Source organism: Schistocerca serialis, chromosome 9, assembly GCF_023864345.2.
Source record: "Schistocerca serialis cubense isolate TAMUIC-IGC-003099 chromosome 9, iqSchSeri2.2, whole genome shotgun sequence".
Classification (NCBI taxonomy): Eukaryota; Metazoa; Arthropoda; class Insecta; order Orthoptera; family Acrididae; genus Schistocerca; species Schistocerca serialis.
In genome coordinates this window covers 227,779,256-227,804,384 of record NC_064646.1, presented here as the reverse complement: position 1 = coordinate 227,804,384, position 25,129 = coordinate 227,779,256, and the positions used below count along the sequence as shown (strand labels likewise).

Sequence of the window (25,129 nt, the reverse complement as noted above, 5' to 3'; positions counted from 1 at the left end):
TCCAGAATTTTTTAATTCAGTGATCATAGCTTTCTTATGTTTCATGGCACACATTAACATATTAAGTGACATTATTGAATGCTTCTCGAATATGTCAGAAATTTTCATTCTCTTCATGTCCAAAAATAAACTAAACTCAAATGAATCTAGGAATCATACTTTCACTGACCATCTTAAAAGAGCTGCATTTTCATCATTTCACAGATATAAAATTGTCCACAGCCATGTACTTGGCTTATGAATGTGGCTATATTTCGGGTAGTTTTAGAGGAAAAAATCTTGTGGATGTTGCTCTTCCATCTCCTGTCTCACACTTTTTGCATTAGATACCATCTTTTTGTCTCATGTCATTAATACCCATAAAGTTGTTGATATGCACTTAAACTACTTAAGCTAGAAATAAAACTGGCTAGGAAGGTGTTATTCATACATTTTAAAAATACATTATGTAGAAACCAATTTTTAGAGCTTTTTGAATTACTAATACCTTTTTCTAGAATCCGTAGTGCGGGAAGGAATGTGATCTGAATATGTTCATAGAGCTGCTTGCTGTTGATTTCATTTTGTATCTAACTATTGTCTTCTTTTTATGTTTGCGTAATGCGGGCAGTATTTCTAAAGTGAATATTTCTCACGTTTCTACCTTTGCAGTATTCAGTATAGCCTTCTTTTTTGTAATTTGAAATGCTCTGACTTCAACTCAAGTTCTTTGCGGGGAATGAAAGTTGCAAGGTGGATGTAGGGCAGCAGATTGCTCATCTAGAATAAAAATAACATATTGGTCAGCAGTTACAGCTATGTTATAAAATTTTCAAATAGCTGGCTGATATTGCATTGCAGTTTGTTGTGTACTTTTTTACCTGTTCACAACTTAATCAATGGAGATAGGGCCTACATATACAAGCATTGTCATAAACAGAGGTAAGGAAAGGCAAACACTTGCCTGTATCTAATTGTTGTGTGGTACAGACATGCAAAATCGCTAACTTTCAAGCTGCTGCTACTTTGGTATTTCATACACACACAGGACGTGAGTGTGACGGGCTAAAATAGCCAAAAGTGTTGCAACAGCTGTTAATTGTTGCTCCTTATTGAATCTACCACACTTTTGCAATTTGACTGCTTTTGAAAGCCTGTTTCATATAGTAAGATCCATGCTTATGCTCTCTTTGTTATATGACACCCTCTTCCGGAAATTCATGATTTTTACAGTAAATATGTCCATTCGGTTGCTTATTCATTAAATGTACAACTAGCCAGACAAGTACCATCAATTCTTGACAGTATCCAACACACTAGTTCACAAACATATTTTGAACACCATTTTTAGCCTTGTCTGATTCCAGAATCAGCAGAAGAGTTTACCACTTATCACACATGGCTGTTTGGAGGTGCAGTGTATCAGTAAATTTCTCATCTAAGGCTATATTTTTCTGACATCTATCTCTTCCATAATTACTACACTCCACCCAAACACTTTTCATTACCCTCACAACTTTGTCCTCATAATGGCATTTCTTTATCATATGATCAATATCTATGTGAACACTCCTATTGCAGAGCATATACTATGTTGCAGCAATTGTAAATTTCTTGCCTACTTCTTCATTGTAGTTATTTAAATTCTTCTTCATAGCACCAGTACCCTAGAAATCCATACATGGAAATGTTCTCTGAATCTCACACTTGCTACCTGACTAACTTAAAGAAAACTGCAATATTGGAACAGTACTATGTGCCTATTACTCGTACACACATAGCCATCGAAGATATGGTATTATATTTTGGGGAATACAGATTTCACAAAAAGTTGTTTTAAGCTCCAAAAGAGAGCTATTTGTATTCTGTAGGGTGTTACCTGTAGAGATCCATGTAGAGGACTCTTTAAGGAGTTGAAAATTTTGACCCTCCTTAGTTTATTCATCTATGGATCTGTATGTTTCCTCAAGTCAAATCAAGAATTCTGTTCTCTAAATAGTGAAGCACACAACTATCAAATGAGAAACATGCATGATTTCCATAGAAACATACATTCAAAAGCCCTGTACCAAAACAGTGTGATGTATTTACCCAAAATAATGTTCAGTACCTTTAAAACAAACAAAACTTACATATATTTAAAAAATAATTAAAGAAGCTACTATTAGGTCAGAGTTTCTATATTTCTGATAAATTTCTTTGCTGTGTAAATAGATAGTGCTCAACTTTTGATTTTCTTGTCTAAACATTTGTTTTTTCATCTGGTGTAAAAAGAAGACAAAATATGTAAAGTGTAACTAAGAAAATGGTATTTCCCTTAATGGATTTTTTTTGTATAAACCTTTGTATTAACCTTGTTTTTCTGGTTTTTTTTTCGTCTTGGATGTGAAAAAAAGACAAAATATCTAAAGTGTAATTAAGAAAAGGTTAAAATGCAATTAAGAAAATGTTATTTCCCTTAAATGTTAAAAATATAAATTGTACTCTCTCTCTCTCTCTTTCCATATGACAATTCCTACATCATGTATATGATAAGAATTGAACTAAACATGCAACAAGCTTAAAATAAATCTGTTACTGACCACATTATCTTTGTCCCTTAATTTTCACTAATTTCTGCAATTGTTTCCACATTTATGCACTTTCACTTTTTGCTGCATATTTTGTTGGGAAGAGTGATTTGTACTTTTTTCCATTACTTTTTGTTTTTCTTTATTCATTTTCTTTTTTCTTGGATTGTGTTTATATTTTTAATCTGCATTATCTTTATCTCTGAGATGTACACTGGATTCTCTGCCACACTTGACCTCTAAGATTTCCAAATAACTTCTGATGTTAACATTTCATTATTGATTTTGCTCTTGTCCTGTCATGTCTGTGTCTCCCTTGACAAGGGCTTCTTGATCACGTTCCTGCTTGATTCCTGAATAGTGTCAATTGCTTGACCCCTTTAGTCTATTTTTTCTTGATTGAGAATTTTCAGGTTATGAAGGCAAGCTCTTATATCACCTTTATGTTGCTCCTACATATGCTGCCTCTTGGTGAGTATTTTATATCTTCATTGGAATGTTGTTTCAATTTGTAAAGGCTTTATTTCGTTAATAACTATAAAGAATGGTTAAAAGCACATAACATCAGTGAAATAAGTTTTAAATTTTATTTTATTTACTAATTTATTATTTTTTATTTTCAATATTAATATTATTACTGGTTTTGTTGTGCTGTTTGTCTGGTTTCTCCTTTTTTTAAATCATGATTTACATAAGAATAAATTGCATGTCTTAATGACATAATAAAATGCTGCCACTTTCTGAAGCTGGTGGAAGGTGGGTCGATATTATCACATGTCACTTTGGTTCTTGTTTTACAAGAGCTTCCAGTTTTGTGGTGCTTTGATGATGATATTAAGATTTTGTGATTAGCCATGATTGCTTACTTAGTCCTTTTGTCAGCCATTAAATAATTATGTGGAAAGATGTCCTCTGGAAGGTCCATCAATTCTCTACGATTCATTTTTTATTTTTTTGATGTTTAGAGGGTTAAGAACTTGATTAGTGGAGGAGAAAATGTGATGGTCTGTTGTTAGGGCTGTTCTAATATTAAAACATCATCAAAATGTAACCTAATGGTAGCAATTATTAAATTTAAAACTTTAATATGTATATGCATTTGGTCTTAAACCTTGAAACATTTTATGTGAGACTAACACAGTACAGCAAAAATAGTTTCTTTATGCATATTTCGTAAAAAGTTGCCTTATCTTTCTTTATAGCTATTCCTGTAGAACTGGATATATAATTACTTGGACTCTGAAACATTTGGTTCTTTAGTATTTTCATTTCTCTCAATGGTTATCACTCTTTGTATCATTCAAATAAGTCCAGTTACCTGTCATTAACATTAGTCATTCAATTGCATTGCCATCTGTTGACTTACTTTCGCTCTGCATTACAATTATGTCACATGCAATTTCTGCACTTGTGGTTGTAATAATTACTATTATGGAATCATCATTCCCAACAAAGTTATAATGATTTTTATTCAATAGGCAGCTCAGAAGAACACATGCAAAGGCTAAAGTGGGGAGTCGAGGGACAATCCTTCCCCTCCCCTCCCTTTTACTCTGTGGCTAGCTAGTCCATGTTATCGTCCATCTAAAGAAAGTCTACCTTTCTGACAGAGTTCATAGTCAGCCTTATTGTCTTGTGTTTTGTTCATGGTTCACTGTTTATGACCTCCCATTTTCATTATTTTTCATACAGAGCACAAAAGCCAGTGGGGAAAATTGCAGTGAAACATGCAGGGCCCATTGCAACCAGAAAGTGACAAAAAAAACCTGTCATTGATGAGGTTTTAACAGAATAAAATCAAAATTTATATCTTGTCAAAAAATCCATTTCAGTAGTTCGTACACAGTACCAGTACTAATAAACTATTTATATAGCAGCTGCTGATACTGTGGACATACAAATTAAAAATTTGACTACTGTTATTTTGGAAGTACCAGTACGCTGAAAAGATGAGGCAATTGAATCTATTTTTGTTTCTTGAACCTAACCAAATCAGTCATGATTCCAATCTTGAAATAACTGCATCTATGAATATGGTTTTAGAATAATGTCTACTGTCCTGCACTAGAAATTGCTACAGTGTATTCATTGCCACATTCCTGATGAGCATATTCTTCTTAACCACACACAATACACTAAATTGTTTGGACAATATTATGTCACCACATTTCTTTGAATCAAGTAACTTCTGTTCCCATGTTTACTGTGTTTTGCATTTTTTTATGATGAAAACTAAGTGTGGAAAACGATACGTGTAAAAGTTCTCTTTATGGCTGCATGAGGGCAGTAAGCTGCAAGATAGTACCTGGGAGGGGGGCTGAAATCTTGCAGATTTTGTTGTTTACAAAACTTTGCCCTTGCAACGGAGTCATTCAGTAAATTCATCCAAAAACTTAGTGTGTTGAGTGCTGCATAGAATACTGAGTGCTACCTGAGATCTTCTGCAAGTGAATAGTATATTAGTTTATGTGTACATGAATTTTACATTGTATCTCATGCTTAACTTGCATTATACAAAAGTATAACTTTTATTATTAATAATACAATGAGTATTTACATGAGTGTCACAGAAGACTAATGTCAGTTTATGCAAATTCATGAAGGGGCCATTCACAGATTGTGCTATCGTACTTGTTTAATATAGGTATTTGTTTATGCCTTACAATATCATAGTCTGCAATTTAATTATCGTAACAGCATTATTATTGCCTTCATTCCTGACCCAAACTGTTATTGAAATGTTGCCTTTTCCATTATTTTACTTCCAAAGAAATTGTGGCAACTACTGGCCTCAGCATGCATTTCACATTAGTTTGCATAGTATGAATGTAGATGACAAATGCCATCTGTATAAAAAATATTATTATTTCCCTTTTACCATACAAAAACAAACAAATGTTTCTCATATACACTTGACAGATGCATCAGGATCATAGAATGAATATCAAAGGGAAAACCACTTCAACAGTTCACACAGATTGACTGACAGTTTCTGCTGGAACTAAGGAACTGAGAATGTGATACATTTTTAATGAGACACGTTAAAAGGTCTAATTTAAAAAAATTAAATCTACTTTGTAATTATTGTACTTTGTTATACAAAGTGGAAAATCTACAAGACAGCTAGAATAAGTAAGGATACAGAGTTACTTTCATTTTAAAACCATTATTATAAAATATTAAGAACATTTATAAAGTGAAACAATAGGTTTTCACAAAAAAAACTTCTTGAACAATAAAATCAAATCATTGTGGAATACTATTAAGAGAGAGACAAGGAAATAATCCAAAGCAGATGTCATTATTTCTATTAAATAGGATGAGAGCATTAAAAAAAAGGCAGTTCATGTATGACAGACATTTTCAATAACTACTTTTTAATAGCAGATGAGGACATTGGTTCAACAAGTAATCAGAAGAGCAGTGTACTGAGGAAACAGTACAGTGGAAATTTAGTGAAATGAAAATTCGTTATAAATCTCTATCTAAAATAAGGGAATTCATAATAACAATCAAAAGTAAAAGTTTGTATGTTGTTGATGATATCTTCCATTACACATTAAAAAGTTGTTGTTTTATAATATGTAGTGAGATATTCATCAGGAATTCAGGACATTTTCCCAGACTTTAAAACTGCCATTGTTAGGTGTCTCTATAAGAGACACAAAAACACATTTGTAAATAAGTATTGGTCGGTCTCACTACTTAACTCATTCTCAAAATTTTTTGAGTTAATTATGTACTCGATGGTTGCCACTCAGCTGGGTAGTAATGAGATACTTGGTCAATGACATTTAGATATCAGAAGTGCTGCTATACTGGGATAGTGATTTATACTTTTAACTAAGTTGATCTCAACATTGTTAAATGATAAATTGTCACCAGTTTGGATTCTTTTGTGACTTATTGAAGACATTTAATTGTGTCAAAAATAATATTCAATTAAAAAATTAAGTTTTGTGGAATACATGCTTCAAGCACATACTTGATTTAGTTTCAGTTTAAGAAACATGAAGCAGAAAGCTAGGCTAGGATTTTCAGGTAATACAAATAAGGGAGGCACATTTGTTACCTTACAAGTGATAAAATTGTCCTAGAAAGGCAAAAAAGTAAAATAGTAAATAGTGTTTCTGTTAAAGTGATTAATTGATTTTGCAAAAATGGATTACATTTAAACTCACTACACTTCCCATTGATTTAAACCAAAAATAATAAGCAGGGTAGGATGTTAGAAGTCCATGGCTGAGAATATTGTTGAAAACATGAACTGTAAAAACGATACAGTAGATTTGCTAATATGTTTAGGTTCACCTCCTTTTCCATAAGTCTAATTGTTGCCTTTTGGGACATTATTTTGCATATTTTGATCTGCTGATATTCTGGGGGGTAGTATTCTGGGGTAACTCCTCAATTAGCAGGAGGTATTCCTTGCACAAAAGAGAGCACAGCAATTAGAATTGTGTGGTGTTCACATATATACATCTAGGAGGCATTTATTTGTTCATTGGTCCTATGACTCTAGGACTGTAGAATGTATAAATAATGCTAGACCTTTGCTTAATTTCTTGAAATTTTTTACATACATCATTTTAGCAAAAAGTAATATTATACAATATTTTATTACTCTATACATTTTTACTTTTTAATTGGTGCTATGGTTTTGATTTTCTGAACACTCCCTTACTGTATACAAGCAGTGCTTGATCAAGTAACCCTTCACAGTTGATATGAAATTGTTTCTGTCCATTATTATTTTTCTGGATTTGCATGATGTATTATACAGTTTGATGCTTGTACGAAGCATGACCTTTTATAATAGTGCTGTATTTATCAGTTGTGCATATACATCATTTATATATCTTGTTTGATAGTTGTGTACAGATTCATTACAAAGTGATGCATGGACTGTGCTGATTAATTTTTCTTTTATGATAAGTGCATTTCCTGGTATGTAAATACATGGAAGTGCCAGATTTTGTTTTTCCTAAACAGCTGTATGAATGATGGTCTTTGGTCTATCCCTTCCATTTGTCTAATAGTCTCTTTCTGTAATTTAAATTATTTCAGACTTTCTCCACAATTTCACTAAAATACTACACCATGTTTCAGATACCAAGTGATTATGAATTGACCTTGCCCATCTTTGTTTTCAGTACTGCCCCTCATGGATTGTTCTCATGTGTACAACGCAGATACAAGAACTATCACAAATGACCACCCACTAACTCCTACTGCAATCCAGTCACAGGCATTGTCTGTAGAGCGATGTGTGAAAGCAGCCACATTATATACCAACAGTATTACAATTGCTGTGCAAAATTGCATATGGGTCTGTTATTTCTAAACTGCAGTTAGTCACAAATTCGTTTATCTGCTTGCTGAATATGCTGCTTACCACAATGCCCACACACTGCTGTTCAGGACCCATGCCATTTGGATGCCCCCCCCCCTCCCCCCTCCCCTCGTCTTCCCATACCATGGGAACTATGCCTCAGGCACATCCTTCATTCCTGCAATGGCTTGTCTTGGATCTCTGCCAATGCCCATTTTCAGCTGCTTCCTACCCATATCCATACCTCACCACTGACTCTCCTGTCATTTTCCAGTCCCCTTTCGTGTTCCAACATTAAATCGATTTTTCCTTACTGAAGTGCTTTCATACCTGATTTGATGGGATTAACTCATAGAAGTTATCTCACACAATACCTGTTATGTCAATGTGAGTAAAAGATGGTTATGGCTATCAGTAAATTTTAAAATTTTAGCGGTGTTAGACATAACTTGAGACAAATAAAACAATAATGAAAACATGAATTAGTCCATGACAACTGATGGAGCAAATATAAAAAAAATTATTGGTATGCACAGAGTTGGATAATTTCAAGTTTATGTTGTAGCCAAAAATGTCTGTTACAATCAGAACAAATTTTCAATACATAGAAATTTGGGTTGCAAGGGACACAGAGCTTTCAGTCAAGAGTAGTCAAAGTTTGATCACTTGCCTGCAATCAACAGCAGTTAAAGAACAGTGGATTTGATTTACTTATATTACAACTTGTATGCTTGGAAAATTTTATTCATGCATGCATCTGCATGTTTATTTATCAGTCTGGCAGAAAGAGGTCTGGCATTATCGTGGAGTAGCATCACTTCAGGCAGTATTCCTACTCATTGTTCTTGGATTTCATCTGCAAAACATCTTAGTTGTTGACAGTTAATTTCAGCAGTGACAGTTACCCCTTAGGGAAGCAATTCATAGCACACCACACCATCACTGTTCCACCAGATGCATAACATTATCTTTTTTGGATGTGCACAGGTCTTTCAACAGGGAGTTAATGCTTTGTCTGAGCTCAACCATTCCTTCCCTTTTCTGAAGTAAACATAAAGACACCATTTCTTGTACAAGTAATGACACAGTATAGGAAAGGTCGATGTTGTTCATGAGCCAGTGGATGACAAGCAAGCAGAGATGCACATATGACCACCCACTGATTTTTGTGATTTTAGCTTAGAGCATGCAGTACCCATACACTCAATTTTTGAACCTTCCCATTTCATGCAAATGTTGCACAATGGTGGAATGATCATAGTTAATCACAGCTGCTGGTCCTCAAGTATGCTGATGTGGATCATTGTGGATTAATGCTTTTAAATGATTTTCATCAAACCCCAAAGGTCTTTGTGAATGTGGAGAGTGGCTAATGTCAAAACGAGCCTCCCTAAAATGAGAAAACCATTTCCTTGCCATGCTCTGTCAAATGGCATTATCTCCATGTATTGTGCAAATGTTTATGGCTGCCTCCAGTGCACCCCTGTATTGAACTAAGACAGAAGAATATGTCGGAAATGTTCCAATTTCCCCTCCTGGCAATCCATTTTCTAGTGTCCATAGCACCAGTCATTATCTCCAAAAGACAATGTATGTAAACTAAAATAGCGACAGTGAACTACAAATAAAAAATGACGGTCGATAAACAAACCCATAACAACCGGAATGCCAAGATGGAAAACAGAAATGTTACGAACCTATGCACCAATGTAATACATGTGAAATGACTGAAACATGCTCCCCCGCTCTATCTGCCCATCCCCCCCTTTCTCTCCCTCCCTCCCTCTCTCTCTCTCTCTCTCTCTCTCTCTCTCTCTCTCTTGCAATGATTTTTTTCAGTTTCTGTTTTGTATTTGTTTAACTACCAATCCTGGTTGACTTTGTCCTGTTTCAGCCATGTTCTCCTAATGTAATTATAGGAGCATTGTAAATCATAATTCAAAACATTTTTTATTCTGTTTTACATCACTCCTTGTATTAAAAAAATTGTAGGTCAAAGACACACATGCAATTTTGATATCATGATGTGACTTGACTCATTAAGGTGGGAAATAGGTCTTTCTTTATTCCATATTTGTTTTCCAACTGTGTTTTCATTATTTTAACTCTAAACAAATGATTGTTAGTAAAAACTCCCATTTATCAAAATACAAGTAAAAAAGAACGAAAATAATAATCCTAAGGTCCAAAATCTCTATGTGCGATGAGTGTCTGTCACACCATAGACTGCTTAGAGATTTTGAAAGTATGTTCATTGTATTTGATACGAGCATATACTTTTCAGTGTTTGGTTTGCATTTGTTGTATTTTAAAACAACTAAATCAGTTATTTAAATATATAATTCTGGTTAATGTTCTTATGAGATGAGTGTATGTGATAAGTACATTGATAAAACATGGATGTTATACAGTTATGACCAAAACCATTTAAATATGTTTTATTTTTGATCTATATGCATTGAATATCTGGCCTCTGCTGTTCATGTGTTTCATATGAAAGCTTATATTGATAATACCCTTTTTTTTGAAGCATTGAAGTGGAAATTCATGTCTGTGATGAAGTCAAAAATTTAAAAAGAGATTTCAAGTGTTCTCAGAAGCTCCTAGTTTCAAAAATGGGATATTTTGCTGAAGTGACAACAGGTAAATATTTTAATTTATATTATTTGTTGCCTACAATTTAGCATATTATGTATTCATACTAACAGTAATTAGGATCACGGACAGCAAATAGCATAACAGTTGTATCATAGTTAATAAGATCATTGTAAACCCCATGACAATGTAACTGTCATGCAATGAGAAGTTGATAGGGTCCGAATTCTTATTTCTAGATGACAAAAACAAAAATGAACACATAAAAGAGTGTTGAGAACCAAACTTCTAAACCATTCAATATACGTGACTATAAACAGATATGAATTATCTGATGTTACAGAATTCCTAGTGTAAAGGCTGGATAGGAGGTTAAAGATTCTTTGAAATTCATGCTCTTGTGTTAAGTGTAGTGAAGGAGGAAGTAGGTAGTATACAAGCTGAAGAACTGTTACTAACAACAAAAAGAGATTAAAGGACAGTGGTCACAGATAAGAGCTGGTGCCACGTACTGACATGTGATTCTCTAAGTTTTCCTAGTGTAATGCCTAGTCTGCGAGATTTCAGGCTTGTAGCCAGATGTTGTCGACATCTTGCCACAATATTTTGACTGACAACCATTCCGCAATCATCACCTTATTTTTTAATCTGAAGATGATTGATTGGTTGTCACCCAATATGCCATGGGAAGATATTGGCATTATCTGGTTGCAAGCCTGAAACTTCATGGGATAAATACTAATGTATTTAAATGTTGAACTAGTTGAAATCTCTGTCCAGCTGACCTAATTTAACTATGTCACAATTGCACAGAATGACTCTACATAAGTAGTAGAATGAAACAATGGAAACTCGAGCTTAGAACATCAACAGTATTAGGAAAAGGATAGATTGCTACTCACCATAAAGATGACCCACTAAGTTGCAGATAGTTACAATGAAAAGACTGTTACACGTTAAAGCTTTCGGCCAAAGTCTTTGTCAGCAAAGAAAGCACACACACACACACACACACACACACACACACACACACACACACACACACACACACATACACACAAGCAAGTACACTTCATGCACACATGACCACTATCACCAGCAGCTCTGAGTTCTGGTCGGAGCTGCTGGTGATAGCAGACATGTGTGCTTAAAGTGTGCTCACTTTTGTGAATGTGTACATGTTTTATTTGTTGAAGAAGGCTTTGACCGAAAGCTATAATGTGTAATGTTCTTTCCATTGTGCCTGTCTGGAGTCAATGGGTTGTCTTTACAGTGAGTAGCAATCTATCCTTTTCCTAATATTGTTGATATTCCAAACTGGAGTTTGCATTGTTTGATTTTGCCTGATGGCTTTTCTTCCATTCCACAACCCTAAGTATTTGAATAATTAGATCAAGGAGTCCAGGTCCAATTCCTTTTCCAGTCCTGACAGAACAGTAGGAACAATTGCAGGGGTAATGGTTGCGGAATGTCAAGGTTTGACAGACATGTTGTAGATGGTAGAAGAGTGACGGAAAGTAGCAATGAGTGGTGCGAGGATGATATTAGAGAGAGATGATCTCATTTGAGGGCCTGACTAGAGAAAGCCAGTCTTGCAGGAATAATGTATTAAGGAGGCACTTATGATTTTGTTGGTATTGACAGACAAGATAGGGGCTTCTGATTTATTATTATTATTATAGTCAGTTTTGTATGGACTGAGATCTGAGATTTGGATGTGAGCCTCAGAGATGAAATTCAAAGAATATGCAATGGGTGGCAGCTAAAAGGAACTATTGTTGCTTATTGGCTGTTTTTCTTCTTTTTTTATGGACTGAGATTTGTATGTGAGCATTGTCAGATGGAGGTGAACATCAATGAAAGTGTCCTTTGATTTGCAAAATGACCAGCTGAATTTAAGTTGGGAATAGAAGTTAAGTTGTTGCATGTAGCAGAGCATTTTTATTATGTTAGTTTCAACCACAAAGATGTTATCAGTAAAGTTTTACTATCTTGTGTTGAGGAACATTTTTGTGTGAAGCCAGTGAAAATGTTGGCACAGGACAGGTCCATCCTGATTTCCACAGCCACCTCCCTAATTCACTTGTAGGTCTAACCCTCAAAGGTGAAGTAATTGTGGGTAAGGATGAAATTGGATTGAGTGACAAAAAACAATAGGACTTTGAAATGGGTGTTAGGAAAGGTAGTGTTGTATGACTAGGAAGTGGTGTGTACATGGTATGTTGCTGTAGAGTGAGGTGATGTCAGCAATGACAAGGAAGATTTCAGGCAGGAGAGGGATGTGAATAGATTTCAAACATTTCAGAAAGTGTTGGTGTGTTCTATATGTGATGGGTTGGATGCGTTGATCTACTAAGGCTGAAATGCAATTTGTTGATGCTTTGAAGCCTGCTTCAGTGTGATGGCTGGGAGGCTGTTTTTGTGTATTTTGGAGAGCTGGAGAAAGCAGGGGTGCATGAGTCTTGAAGAGTAGGAAGTCTTATGATGGGAGGTGTGAGAACTTTGAGGGGCATAAAGCCACGTGGATTTTTAATTTGTTGCGCCCCAGTATTTGCTTTGGCCAATATCATCAGCCCATTTCACCCTTTTGGAAGTAGTTAGTATGGTTTAGCACTGGGTTGAAGTGGCTTATAATTTTTATTTTCAGGCCAGAAGCTTGAAGATATGGACATATCAGTTCACTGTGACATAACAATATTTGATTGGTTGATGAGATGGGTAAAGAAGGATATCAATACAGAGCAGTGCGCACCAAAGCTTGGTAAGTTCTTTATTCAGTAGTAGAAAATATTCTGTAATAGAAAAATACCCCAGTCATTGCCCTATTAAAGTGCTTTTACACAAGAAAAACAATTAACCATTTGGCTCATGAAATCATAGGTCAGCACATATGGATGCCGTATGGAGGTAATATGTAACAAGGTTAAAGGATTTTTCTATAAACAGAAATGTATGTTATAGGAACTAAAGATTTTCTCAAATGATTTTTAAATTTTTGATCACAAGTATATGGATAAGAATAATGTAAAGAGCAATTCTAAGGGTAACTTCTTCTTTAATCTGTGAAAGTGTTTCTTTGTAATAACGGTTGATTAAACAACATTGTTGTTTCCAAAAGGTAACTACCGCAAACTGTTCAAATACCACTCTTTTATTTTTCACTAGCTGAATACTTGATGTTACCTGATTATTTCATTATTCTGTTAGAAAATGAATTTATAGTGTAAAATCAGTGTTATTTTATTTATAGATTTTTAAGGGTGTGTGCGGATAGGTAGCTCAGCAAGGAAGTGACAGACAACAGACTGAATGTTTGAGGTTTGACCCCTGGTCAGTTGTAGAATTTTAAACTGTTGCTTATCACTTTTTTCATGTCTGGCAATGTTTGTTGAAAAAGTTTGACAAAGTAATTATTGTTGAGGCATATAATTTACTGTTCTTTCATCTTGTTTAACATTATTAGTTTCATGGAGTACATTACTAGTTTCATTTACAAACTAATTTATTTATGTGCTGTTATATAAACACTTTGATATTTCCTGTTGCTAATTATTTTTCCACCAGTTACATAACATGCAAAGCAACAGAAGAATCATGATCAAAAGAACTAATTGACATGCTTATAAATTAAACAGTAAGACATGCATTATGGTTTTTGTAGTTTTTATTGTGATGTTTTTACTGAGGACTGATCTGTCATTTACAGATGCTGCAAATGTTATCCCAATACTAGTGTCAGCTGCCTTCTTGCAAATGGATCCCTTATTGGAGGACTGTTTGGAGTTTTGTCGTAATAATATGAATGAAATAGTGAAGGCATCTACTAACTTATCTTGTCTGAATGACAGCATTCTTACCAGGTGAAATTTTAAATCCAAACTCATTGATATACTTTAGCTATGATTGTATGTAACTTTTGAAATCATTAATACTCTAATGCAGGATGGATTAGCTTCATTATTGTGTATCATGAGAAACTTTTTAATAACAAACATTTCATTTTATAACCTGAATTAATCTTACATTATATTTCTGTAGTAATGTATAAATTACTGTAGTCCATAATAATTATCTACTTACATACATGATATCCTGATGCTGTAGAAAAGCAGTAAAACAAATTTGTTTGACATTTTATGCAAAAAGGTGTCAGGAGAAATGGAATGCACAAGTGGTTCTCTGCTGGAGGTAGGTGGAAGCATAGATGATGAAGGCAGCCATGTGTTATCAAAATTCTTGATTCTTAATGACAAAAAATGTAGAGCAGCTGTGGGCAAATGGCAGGCAATGGCCATTAAACTCTGGACCCAGGCACAACAGCATTGACACATCACTGTAAGAGTTTCTCAGAGGCAGCTTGGTGACAAGATGCTTTGCTATCAGCACAGTCCTGTGTTGCTGTGTCAGGATGACATGACAGCATCATGTCTTCAAATGGTCACAGCTAGACAGGCCTTTGGCCAGCCTAGTGGAAGATAACAGTGTTGCCTGGAGTGATGAATCCTAGACCATTGGCTGTGTTACCACATCTTTTGATGTCAGACCTCAATGGCATGAAGCTGGGAGAGCCTCATTTCTTAACTTAGATCATGAGGTAGCAATAGGATCCTCCAGCAGGTGGCCCCATGGAGACAGCGGAAGAGTGAAAGCAATCTGATGCCTAGGCCATTAGGCAGTGGTTGCTGGTTTGAAGCCCAGCTGCAACAATGGTAGCTGAATCTGAAGAGGGTTGACAATCATATGGTACAGACCAGCACATGGCAAGCACTGATGCAGGCCCAGTCATGCTTCTGACCTGCTAATGTGGAAGACAAGTATTGCCATATACTTCATTAACACTGAGACTTCCTGAAGGCTGGTCACTGCTGGGGAAACTGGGTCACTATTGAGGATTCTGGTGATATGGCAAAATGTTGCATTGAGTGGCTGTGATTCATGCCATGGGTGTGGCACAGGCCACCTGTCTTGTGTCGTTACATTTCCTCCCTCCTAGAAAAAAATTTGGCTTACTGTATTCCTGCCTGAGTAACTGGCTGTAAAAGAAGCACTAATACACTCCAAGACAAAATTGACAAGTAAGAGAGCTTCACAAATTCAGCAAGTCAGTGATGCATTGGTCCACTTCTGGCCCTTATGCAAGCATTATGCAGCATGTCATTGATTTATAGAGTTGTTGGATTTCATCCTGGGGGATATCATGCCAAATTATGTCCAACTGACATGTCAGATCATCAAATCCTCAGCTGGTTGTCCCAAATGTTCTCAACTGGAGAGAGATCCAGTGATCTCGCTGGTCAAAGTAGCGATCGCCAAGCATAAATAGAAGCAGTAGATGCACACACTATGTGAGGATGGGTATTATCTTGTTGAAATGCAAATCTAGGGTGGCTTGCCCTGAAGGACAACAAATGGGTCTTGTAATATTGTCAATGTACCACTGTGCTGTAAAAGTGCTGTGGATGACAACCAAAGTGGAGCTTTCAAATGCCTCCATAAATGAAAGTCAAGAGGGTTGAGGTCAGGAGAGTGTGGAGGCCATGGAACTGGTCCGCCTCTACCAATCCATCGATCACCGAATCTGTTGTTGAGAAGCGTACGAACACTTCGACTGAAATGTGCAGGAGCTCCATCGTGCATGAACCACATGTTGTGTTGTACTTGTAAAGGCACATATTCTAGCAGCACAGGTAGAGTATCCCATATGAAATCATGTTAACATGCTCCATTGAGCATAGGTCGAAGAACATGGGGCCCAATCAAGACATCACAATGCCTGCCCAAACGTTCACAGAAAATATGTGTTGATAACGTGATTGCACAATTGTGTGCGGATTCTCGTCAGCCCACACATGTTGATTGTGAAAATTTACAATTTCATCATGTTGAAATGAAGCCTCATCCATAAAGAGAACATTTACACTGAAATGAGTATTGACACATTGTTGGATGAACCATTCGCAGAAGTGTACTCGTGGAGGCCAATCAGCTGCTAATAGAGCCTGCACATGCTGTACATGGTACGGAAACAACTGGTTCTCCCGTAGCACTCTCCATACAGTGACGTGGTCAACGTTACCTTGTACAGCAGCAACTTCTCTGACGCTGACATTAGGGTTATCTTCAACTGCACGAAGAATTGCCTTGTCCATTGCAGGTGTCCTCGTCGTTCAATTGCTTCGAACGTGTTCCTGTCAGGACACCTTCGTTCTGGAAATCTGTCTCTATTCAAACGTACCATGCCATGGCTATTGCCCCGTGCTAATCCATACATCAAATGGGCATTTGCCAACTCCGCATTTGTAAACATTGCACTGACTGCAAAACCACGTTCGTGATGAATACTAACCTGTTGATGCTATTACTATAGAGCAATGACTGCCATGTCAACACAAGCACCGAAGTCAACATTACCTTCCTTCAGTTGGGCCAACTGGCATTGAATCGAGGAAGTACAATACATACTGACGAAACTAAAATGAGCTCTAACATGGTAATTAAGAGTTTCCGGACACATGTCCACATAACATCTTTTCTTTATTTGTGTGTGAGGAATGTTTCCTGAAAGTTTGGCCGTATCTTTTTGTAACACCCTGTATATAGCATCAAACAAATCTCTGGTCTTCAGTCCAGAGATTGGTTTAATGATAAACAAAGATGATGTAACTTATATATGTGAGTTTCAAACTCTTTGCCTTTACAAATGTCTGCTTGTGTCTATGTATGTTGTAGCGTTGCTCTTGGGGGACAAAAATAAAAAGAATTGTTACTTTTTTTTTTTTTTAATGTCGAAAAAGTGAAAATTTTGGTGGGCCACTTGGCAACAGAATCAGGGATTTAATACGCTATTATAATAACATACGTTGACCATTAAATACCTGAATAAGAGCAGCATATTGATATATATATTTGAGATCGCTCGGAAGAAACATTATCATTTCTGTGCATTTTTATAGTCGCGATGTAGTCATACCCGGATCAACACTAAGGGACCAGAAGATTTATAGACTTTAAAAGAAATGCAACACTACACAATTAAAAAAAAGTTGGTTCAGAAATAATAGGAAAACGATAATGTTCCTTCTGCCTCATGCTGCGTTCGGCCCATCAGCGTGATCGTAATTTCTGATGATGAAGTAACACAAAATAATTAACAGTTAAGTAAATAAGGAGATGGACTCATCAAGGTTAATTTACGAAAATAAGCACACTTATCTTTAACACACGTTTTTTTTAATGCTACGTACCTTTTCATATTAAATTACAATAGATGACCATTGTGGTTAAATACTTTATACATAACAGTCAAAATGTCCTCTTGACGCTGTCTGTTCGATATCAGTTACAAGAAACTACATCTTTTGTGATTGAAAAAAAATAACAATTAGCATATTCACTCAATATTTTCACATCAAATATAATATACAGTTGTGGAACGCAGCAAGTCTGCGTCCGCCTCTCATGGAATACAAACAGTAAAAGGTGAGGCGCCAAAAGCCTCATTTGTCTTGAAACAACAGAATTCTTTTTTACACCATTAATCGATACATGTACATAGAGATTTACTGGCACCGCGCAAGAACGGTAAAGATAAAGAATAATAGATTCTGTCGCTGCTATGCGATGGTTCATTTCTTTTACTTTACAATTGTTCGATAACTTTAGGCCATCAGGCGTTTACTATTGAGCGTATATTAATGTTTGTGAGGCGAAAATTACTAATATTACAATGTGCGGATGGATATGTGCGTGTGTGTGTGTGTGCAAGTGTATACCTGTCCTTTTTTCCCCCTAAGGTAAGTCTTTCTGCCCCCGGGATTGGAATGACTCCTTACCCTCTCCCTTAAAACCAACATCCTTTCATCTTTCCCTCTCCTTCCCTCTTTCCTGACGAAGCAACCATTGGTTGCGAAAGCTAGAATTTTGTGTGTATGTATGTGTTTGTTTGTGTTTCTAACGACCTGCCAGCGCTTTCGTATGGTAAGTCACATCATATTTGTTTGTGTGTGTGTATATATATATATATATATATATATATATATATATATATATCTAAAAACAAAGATGATGTGACTTACCAAATGAAAGTGCTGGCAGGTCGACAGACACACAAACAAACACAAACATACACACAAAATTCTAGCTTTCGCAACACACATATCCATCCACAAACACAAGCAGACATATTTAAAGACAAAGAGTTTGGGCAGAGATCTCTGCCCAAACTCTTTGTCTTTAAATATGTCTGCTTGTGTTTGTATATGTGTGGATGGATATGTGTGTGTGTGCGAGTGTATACCCGTCCTTTTTTCCCCCTAAGGTAAGTCTTTCCGCTCCCGGGATTGGAATGACTCCTTACCCTCTCCTTTAAAACCCAAATCCTTTCATCTTTCCCTCTCCTTCCCTCTTTCCTGACGAGGCAACCGTTGGTTGCGAAAGCTAGAATTTTGTGTGTATGTTTGTGTTTGTTTGTGTGTCTGTCGACCTGCCAGCACTTTCATTTGGTAAGTCACATCATCTTTGTTTTTAGATATATATTTCCTACGTGGAATGTTTCCCTCTATTATAACTATATATATATATATATATATATATATATGGATGGCGGAAAGACACTCTTGGTGGAGTGGGGAGGATTTCATGAAGGATGGATCTCATTTCAGGGCAGGATTTGAGGAAGTCGTATCCCTGCTGGAGAGCCACATTCAGAGTCTGGTCCAGTGCTGGAAAGTATCCTGTCACAAGTGGGGCGCTTTTGTGGTTCTTCTGTGGGGGATTCTGGGTTTGAGGGGATGAGGAAGTGGCTCTGGTTATTTGCTTCTGTACCCGGTCGGGAGGGTAGTTGCGGGATGCGAAAGCTGTTGTCAGGTTGTTGGTGTAATGGTTCAGGGATTCCGGACTGGAGCAGATTCGTTTGCCACGAAGACCTAAGCTGTAGGGAAGGGACCGTTTGATGTGGAATGGGTGGCAGCTGTCATAATGGAGGTACTGTTGCTTGTTGGTGGGTTTGATGTGGACGGACGTGTGAAGCTGGCCATTGGACAGGTGGAGGTCAACGTCAAGGAAAGTGGCATGGGACTTGGAGTAGGACCAGGTGAATCTGATGGAACCAAAGGAGTTGAGGCTGGAGAGGAAATTCTGGAGTTCTTCTTCACTGTGAGTCCAGATCATGAAGATGTCATCAATAAATCTGTACCAAACTTTGGGTTGGCAGGCCTGGGTAACCAAGAAGGCTTCCTCTAAGCGACCCATGAATAGGTTGGCGTACGAGGGGGCCACCCTGGTACCCATGGCTGTTCCCTTTAATTGTTGGTATGTCTGGCCTTCAAAAGTGAAGAAGTTGTGGGTCAGGATGAAGCTGGCTAAGGTGATGAGGAAAGAGGTTTTAGGTAGGGTGGCAGGTGATCGGCGTGAAAGGAAATGCTCCATCACAGCGAGGCCCTGGATGTGCGGAATATTTGTGTATAAGGTAGTGGCATCAATAGTTACAAGGATGGTTTCCGGGGGTAACACAATGGGTAAGGATTCCAGGCGTTCGAGAAAGTGGTTGGTGTCTTTGATGAAGGATGGGAGACTGCATGTAATGGGTTGAAGGTGTTGATCTACGTAGGCAGAGATACGTTGTGTGGGGGCTCGGTAACCAGCTACAATGGGGCGGCCGGGGTGATTGGGTTTGTGGATTTTAGGAAGAAGGTAGAAGGTAGGGGTGCGGGGTGTCGGTGGGGTCAGGAGGTTGATGGAGTCAGGTGAAAGGTTTTGCAGGGGGCTAAGGTTCTGAGGATTCCTTGAAGCTCCGCCTGGACATCGGAAATGGGGTTACCCTGGCAAACGTTGTATGTGGTGTTGTCTGAAAGCTGACGCAGTCCCTCAGCCACATACTCCCGATGATCAAGTACCAAGGTCGTGGAACCCTTGTCCGCCGGAAGAATGACGATGGATCGGTCAGCCTTCAGATCGTGGATTGCCTGGGCTTCAGCAGTGGTGATGTTGGGAGTAGGATTAAGGTTTTTTAAGAAGGATTGAGATGCAATGCTGGAAGTCAGAAATTCCGGGAAGGTTTGTAGAGGGTGATTTTGGGGAAGAGGAGGTGGGTCCCGCTGCGACGGAGGACGGAACTGTTCCAGGCAGGGTTCAATTTGTCTGACAATTGTTAGCCTCATTTTCGTAATCTGCCACCACAAAACCACTCCTTTTAATATATTACACGCAGTTTTTTCGAAATTTTCCCGAATTTCTCCGTCCTCTAACGTGTCTTGGCGGCAACACAACCACCTAACCTTTGTGCACATCGTTGTCTACCAACCCAAGTCCAACATAGCCCAGCTGTAACCAACACCTTTTCGCCTTTTTTCACACGAGATCTCCAGTTACTTTCCAGTCCACCTTTATCCCTCCCCATATATTTTTATTTTCATTTTCATTTCCTCATGTTACACTTTCCACCTTCTAATACCATGTCACCCTCACAACAACCCCACAACGACCCCATTAAGTTTTATTTACATTCCCTCCACAAACATGCCTTCGCCCTAGCCAGATTACACTCCCATATTCTATTTTCTCAGACTTGTCTGACATTTGGCATTACCCCCAAAGGCCTCACACTTAAAGTTCCCATCTCTGGCTGCAACCCTTCTTTCCATCAGTCCCTATACCAGTTCCAAACTGAACAATCCGTTGCCCTCACCCACCTAATCCTTCACCTACACAACTCAGCCAATGAACACACCCGTCAACTCCTATCCTTAATAAAAGTCCTTAATCTTTCCTCTCCCACATCCACATCGGGTGTTCAGAGCATCCTCCTACAGGCCAACCGCAAATTAGAACAGCATGCCACCCTCCACCTCAAAAAGCTATCCAATCTCCTGGTTTCCCATCTCCGGAAAGGCAACTCACTCACCCTTCACAACCTTTCCAGCAAACCTCAACCTCCTCTCATTGCACACAAACCCAGTCTCTCCCATCTACTCAATCTCCCACTTCCAGCTCCACTCCCTCCAAAACCTCAAAATTCCAATCAACACAATCTGGAACCACAACACCCTAATTCAGTAGTTAACCTTTCGTCCAAACCTCTCTCCCAATCCGAAACCTCTGTCCTATCCAAAGGCCTCACCTTCAGCCCCACTCCCAGATTCAACCAAACAGCCCTCGTCAAAGATTTACTGTCCTACACTCGTACTCTCTGCTGGAAATATCACTTTGCCACGAAGAAAAATGATCCTAATCCTACTCCTAATGATCCAACTCCCCAAGACACCATCCAAATTGAACCCTGCCTGGAACAGTTCCGTCCTCTGTCGCAGCGGGACCCACCTCCTATTCCTGAAAATCACCCTCTACAATCCTTCCAGGAATTTCTGACTTCCAGCCTTGCATCTCAATCCTTCTTAAAAAACCTTAATCCTACTCCCAACATCATCACTGCTGAAGCCCAGACAATCCACGATCTGAAGGCTGACCGATCCATCGTCATTCTTCCGGCGGACAAGGGTTCCACGACCTTGGTACTTGATCATCGGGAGTATGTGGCTGAGGGACTGCGTCAGCTTTCAGACAACACCACATACAAAGTTTGCCAAGGTAACCCCATTTCCGATGTCCAGGCGGAGCTTCAAGGAATCCTCAGAACCTTAGGCCCCCTGCAAAACCTTTCACCTGACTCCATCAACCTCCTGACCCCACCGACATCCCGCACCCCTACCTTCTACCTTCTTCCTAAAACCCACAAACCCAATCATCCCGCCCGCCCCATTGTAGCTGGTTACCAAGCCCCCACACAACGTATCTCTGCCTACGTAGATCAACACCTTCAACCCATTACATGCAGTCTCCCATCCTTCATCAAAGACACCAACCACTTTCTCGAATGCCTGGAATCCTTACCCAATGTGTTACCCCCGGAAACCATCCTTGTAACTATTGATGCCACTTCCTTATACACAAATATTCCGCACGTCCAGGGCCTCGCTGCGATGGAGCATTTCCTTTCACGCCGATCACCTGCCACCCTACCTAAAACCTCTTTCCTCATCACCTTAGCCAGCTTCATCCTGACCCACAACTTCTTCACTTTTGAAGGCCAGACATACCAACAATTAAAGGGAACAGCCATGGGTACCAGGGTGGCCCCCTCGTACGCCAACCTATTCATGGGTCGCTTAGAGGAAGCCTTCTTGGTTACCCAGGCCTGCCAACCCAAAGTTTGGTACAGATTTATTGATGACATCTTCGTGATCTGGACTCACAGTGAAGAAGAACTCCAGAATTTCCTCTCCAGCCTCAACTCCTTTGGTTCCATCAGATTCACCTGGTCCTACTCCAGATCCCATGCCACTTTCCTTGACGTTGACCTCCACCTGTCCAATGGCCAGCTTCACACGTCCGTCCACATCAAACCCACCAACAAGCAACAGTACCTCCATTATGACAGCTGCCACCCATTCCACATCAAACGGTCCCTTCCCTACAGCTTAGGTCTTCGTGGCAGACGAATCTGCACCAGTCCGGAATCCCTGAACCATTACACCAACAACCTGACAACAGCTTTCGCATAATGCAACTACCCTCCCGACCTGGTACAGAAGCATTATGACAGCTGCCACCCATTCCACATCAAATGGTCCCTTCCCTACAGCTTAGATCTTCGTGGCAGACGAATCTGCACCAGTCCAGAATCCCTGAACCATTACACCAACAACCTGACAACAGCTTTCGCATCCCGCAACTACCCTCCCGACCTGGTACAGAAGCAAATAACCAGAGCCACTTCCTCATCCCGTCAAACCCAGAATCCCCCACAGAAGAACCACAAAAGCGCCCCACTTGTGACAGGATACTTTCTGGGACTGGACCAGACTCTGAATGTGGCTCTCCAGCAGGGATACGACTTCCTCAAATCCTGCCCTGAAATGAGATCCATCCTTCATGAAATCCTCCCCACTCCACCAAGAGTGTCTTTCCGCCGTCCACCTAATCTTCGTAACCTGTTAGTTCATCCCTATGAAATCCCCAAACCACCTTCCCTACCCTCTGGCTCCTATCCTTGTAACCGCCCCCGGTGTAAAACCTGTCCCATGCACCCTCCCACCACCACCTACTCCTGTCCTGTAACCCGGAAGGTCTACACGATCAAAGGCAGAGCCACATGTGAAAGCACCCACGTGATTTACCAACTGACCTGCCTACACTGTGATGCATTCTATGTGGGAATGACCAGCAACAAACTGTTCATTTGCATGAATGGACACAGGCAGACAGTGTTTGTTGGTAATGAGGATCACCCTGTGGCTAAACATGCCTTGGTGCACGGCCAGCACATCTTGGCACAGTGTTACACCGTCTGGGTTATCTGGATACTTCCCACCAACACCAACCTATCCGAACTCCGGAGATGGGAACTTGCTTTTCAATATATCCTCTCTTCCCGTCACCCACCAATCCTCAATCTCTACTAATTTGAAGTTGCCGCCACTCATACCTCACCTGTCATTCAACATCATCTTTGCCTCTGCACTTCCGCCTCGACTGACATCTCTGCCCAAACTCTTTGTCTTTAAATATGTCTGCTTGTGTCTGTATATGTGTTGATGGATATGTGTGTGTGTGCGAGTGTATACCCATCCTTTTTTCCCCCTAAGGTAAGTCTTTCCACTCCCGGGATTGGAATGACTCCTTACCCTCTCCCTTAAAACCCACTTCCTTTCATCTTTCCCTATGTCTGCTTGTGTCTGTATATGTGTGGATGGATATGTGTGTGTGTGCGAGTGTATACCCGTCCTTTTTTCCCCCTAAGGTAAGTCTTTCCGCTCCCGGGATTGGAATGACTCCTTACCCTCTCCCTTAAAACCCATATCCTTTTGTCTTTCCTTCTCCTTCCCTCTTTCCTGACGAGGCAACCATTGGTTGCGAAAGCTAGAATTTTGTGTGTATGTTTGTGTTTGTTTGTGTGTCTATCGACCTGCCAGCGCTTTTGTTTGGTAAGTTTCATCATCTTTCTTTTTAGATATATTTTTCCCACGTGGAATGTTTCCCTCTATTATATATATATACACACACACACAAATTTCATGCTCATGTAGAGTGAAGTTTTTTCATATAGTTTGAGTCTGTGTGTAGGTAGTATGTAACTTGCCCTATGTCTAGTCTCATACCAATGCTGGGAGCAGTTGTCGTGAGAAAGTTTTATGTTTCTCTTTGTGAAAATGGGAATCTCTTCTATTTGGCCATTAGATCTATTTTTTCAAATAGAGGTTTGCATTGTTGATTCTTTTTAGCTCCCACCACAGCTTGGATGATCTTTTTGTGTAGTGTGAAGGCTATGAGCAAATTAGTTTTTCAGACCCTGAAAATTATCTTATACGTAACTTCTGAAACAAAACGTGTAATACAAAGTTTTTTTAATTACTAAATTAATATACTAGATAAAACATTCATGACACACACAAGACTGTTCAGTAGATAAAGAATGCTGTCTACATGATCACTCCACAACATATTTTTATTTATTAACACATCAAGGAATTTTGCAGTGTCCAATTTTTTGTCCATATAGCTAATTTCACTTATACACTACACTGATTGTTTCGTGGTGAAATGAACAATTTCTGTTTTTGCAAACTTATAATTTTAAATTAAATTTTTTACCCATGGC

At 38.6% G+C, this 25,129-nt stretch overlaps 1 protein-coding gene across 1 annotated transcript in view; it reads left to right on the top strand.

Moving 5' to 3' along the window:
* LOC126419508 (SANT and BTB domain regulator of class switch recombination-like) overlaps positions 1-25,129 on the top strand; it is a 130,241-nt gene that overhangs the window by 5,635 nt on the left and 99,477 nt on the right. Inside the window, exons 2-4 of the mRNA XM_050086698.1 lie at positions 10,412-10,524; positions 13,124-13,237; positions 14,183-14,336. Of these exons, the coding sequence (XP_049942655.1) occupies positions 10,412-10,524; positions 13,124-13,237; positions 14,183-14,336 (381 nt within the window). The remainder of the gene's footprint in view (positions 1-10,411; positions 10,525-13,123; positions 13,238-14,182; positions 14,337-25,129) is intronic.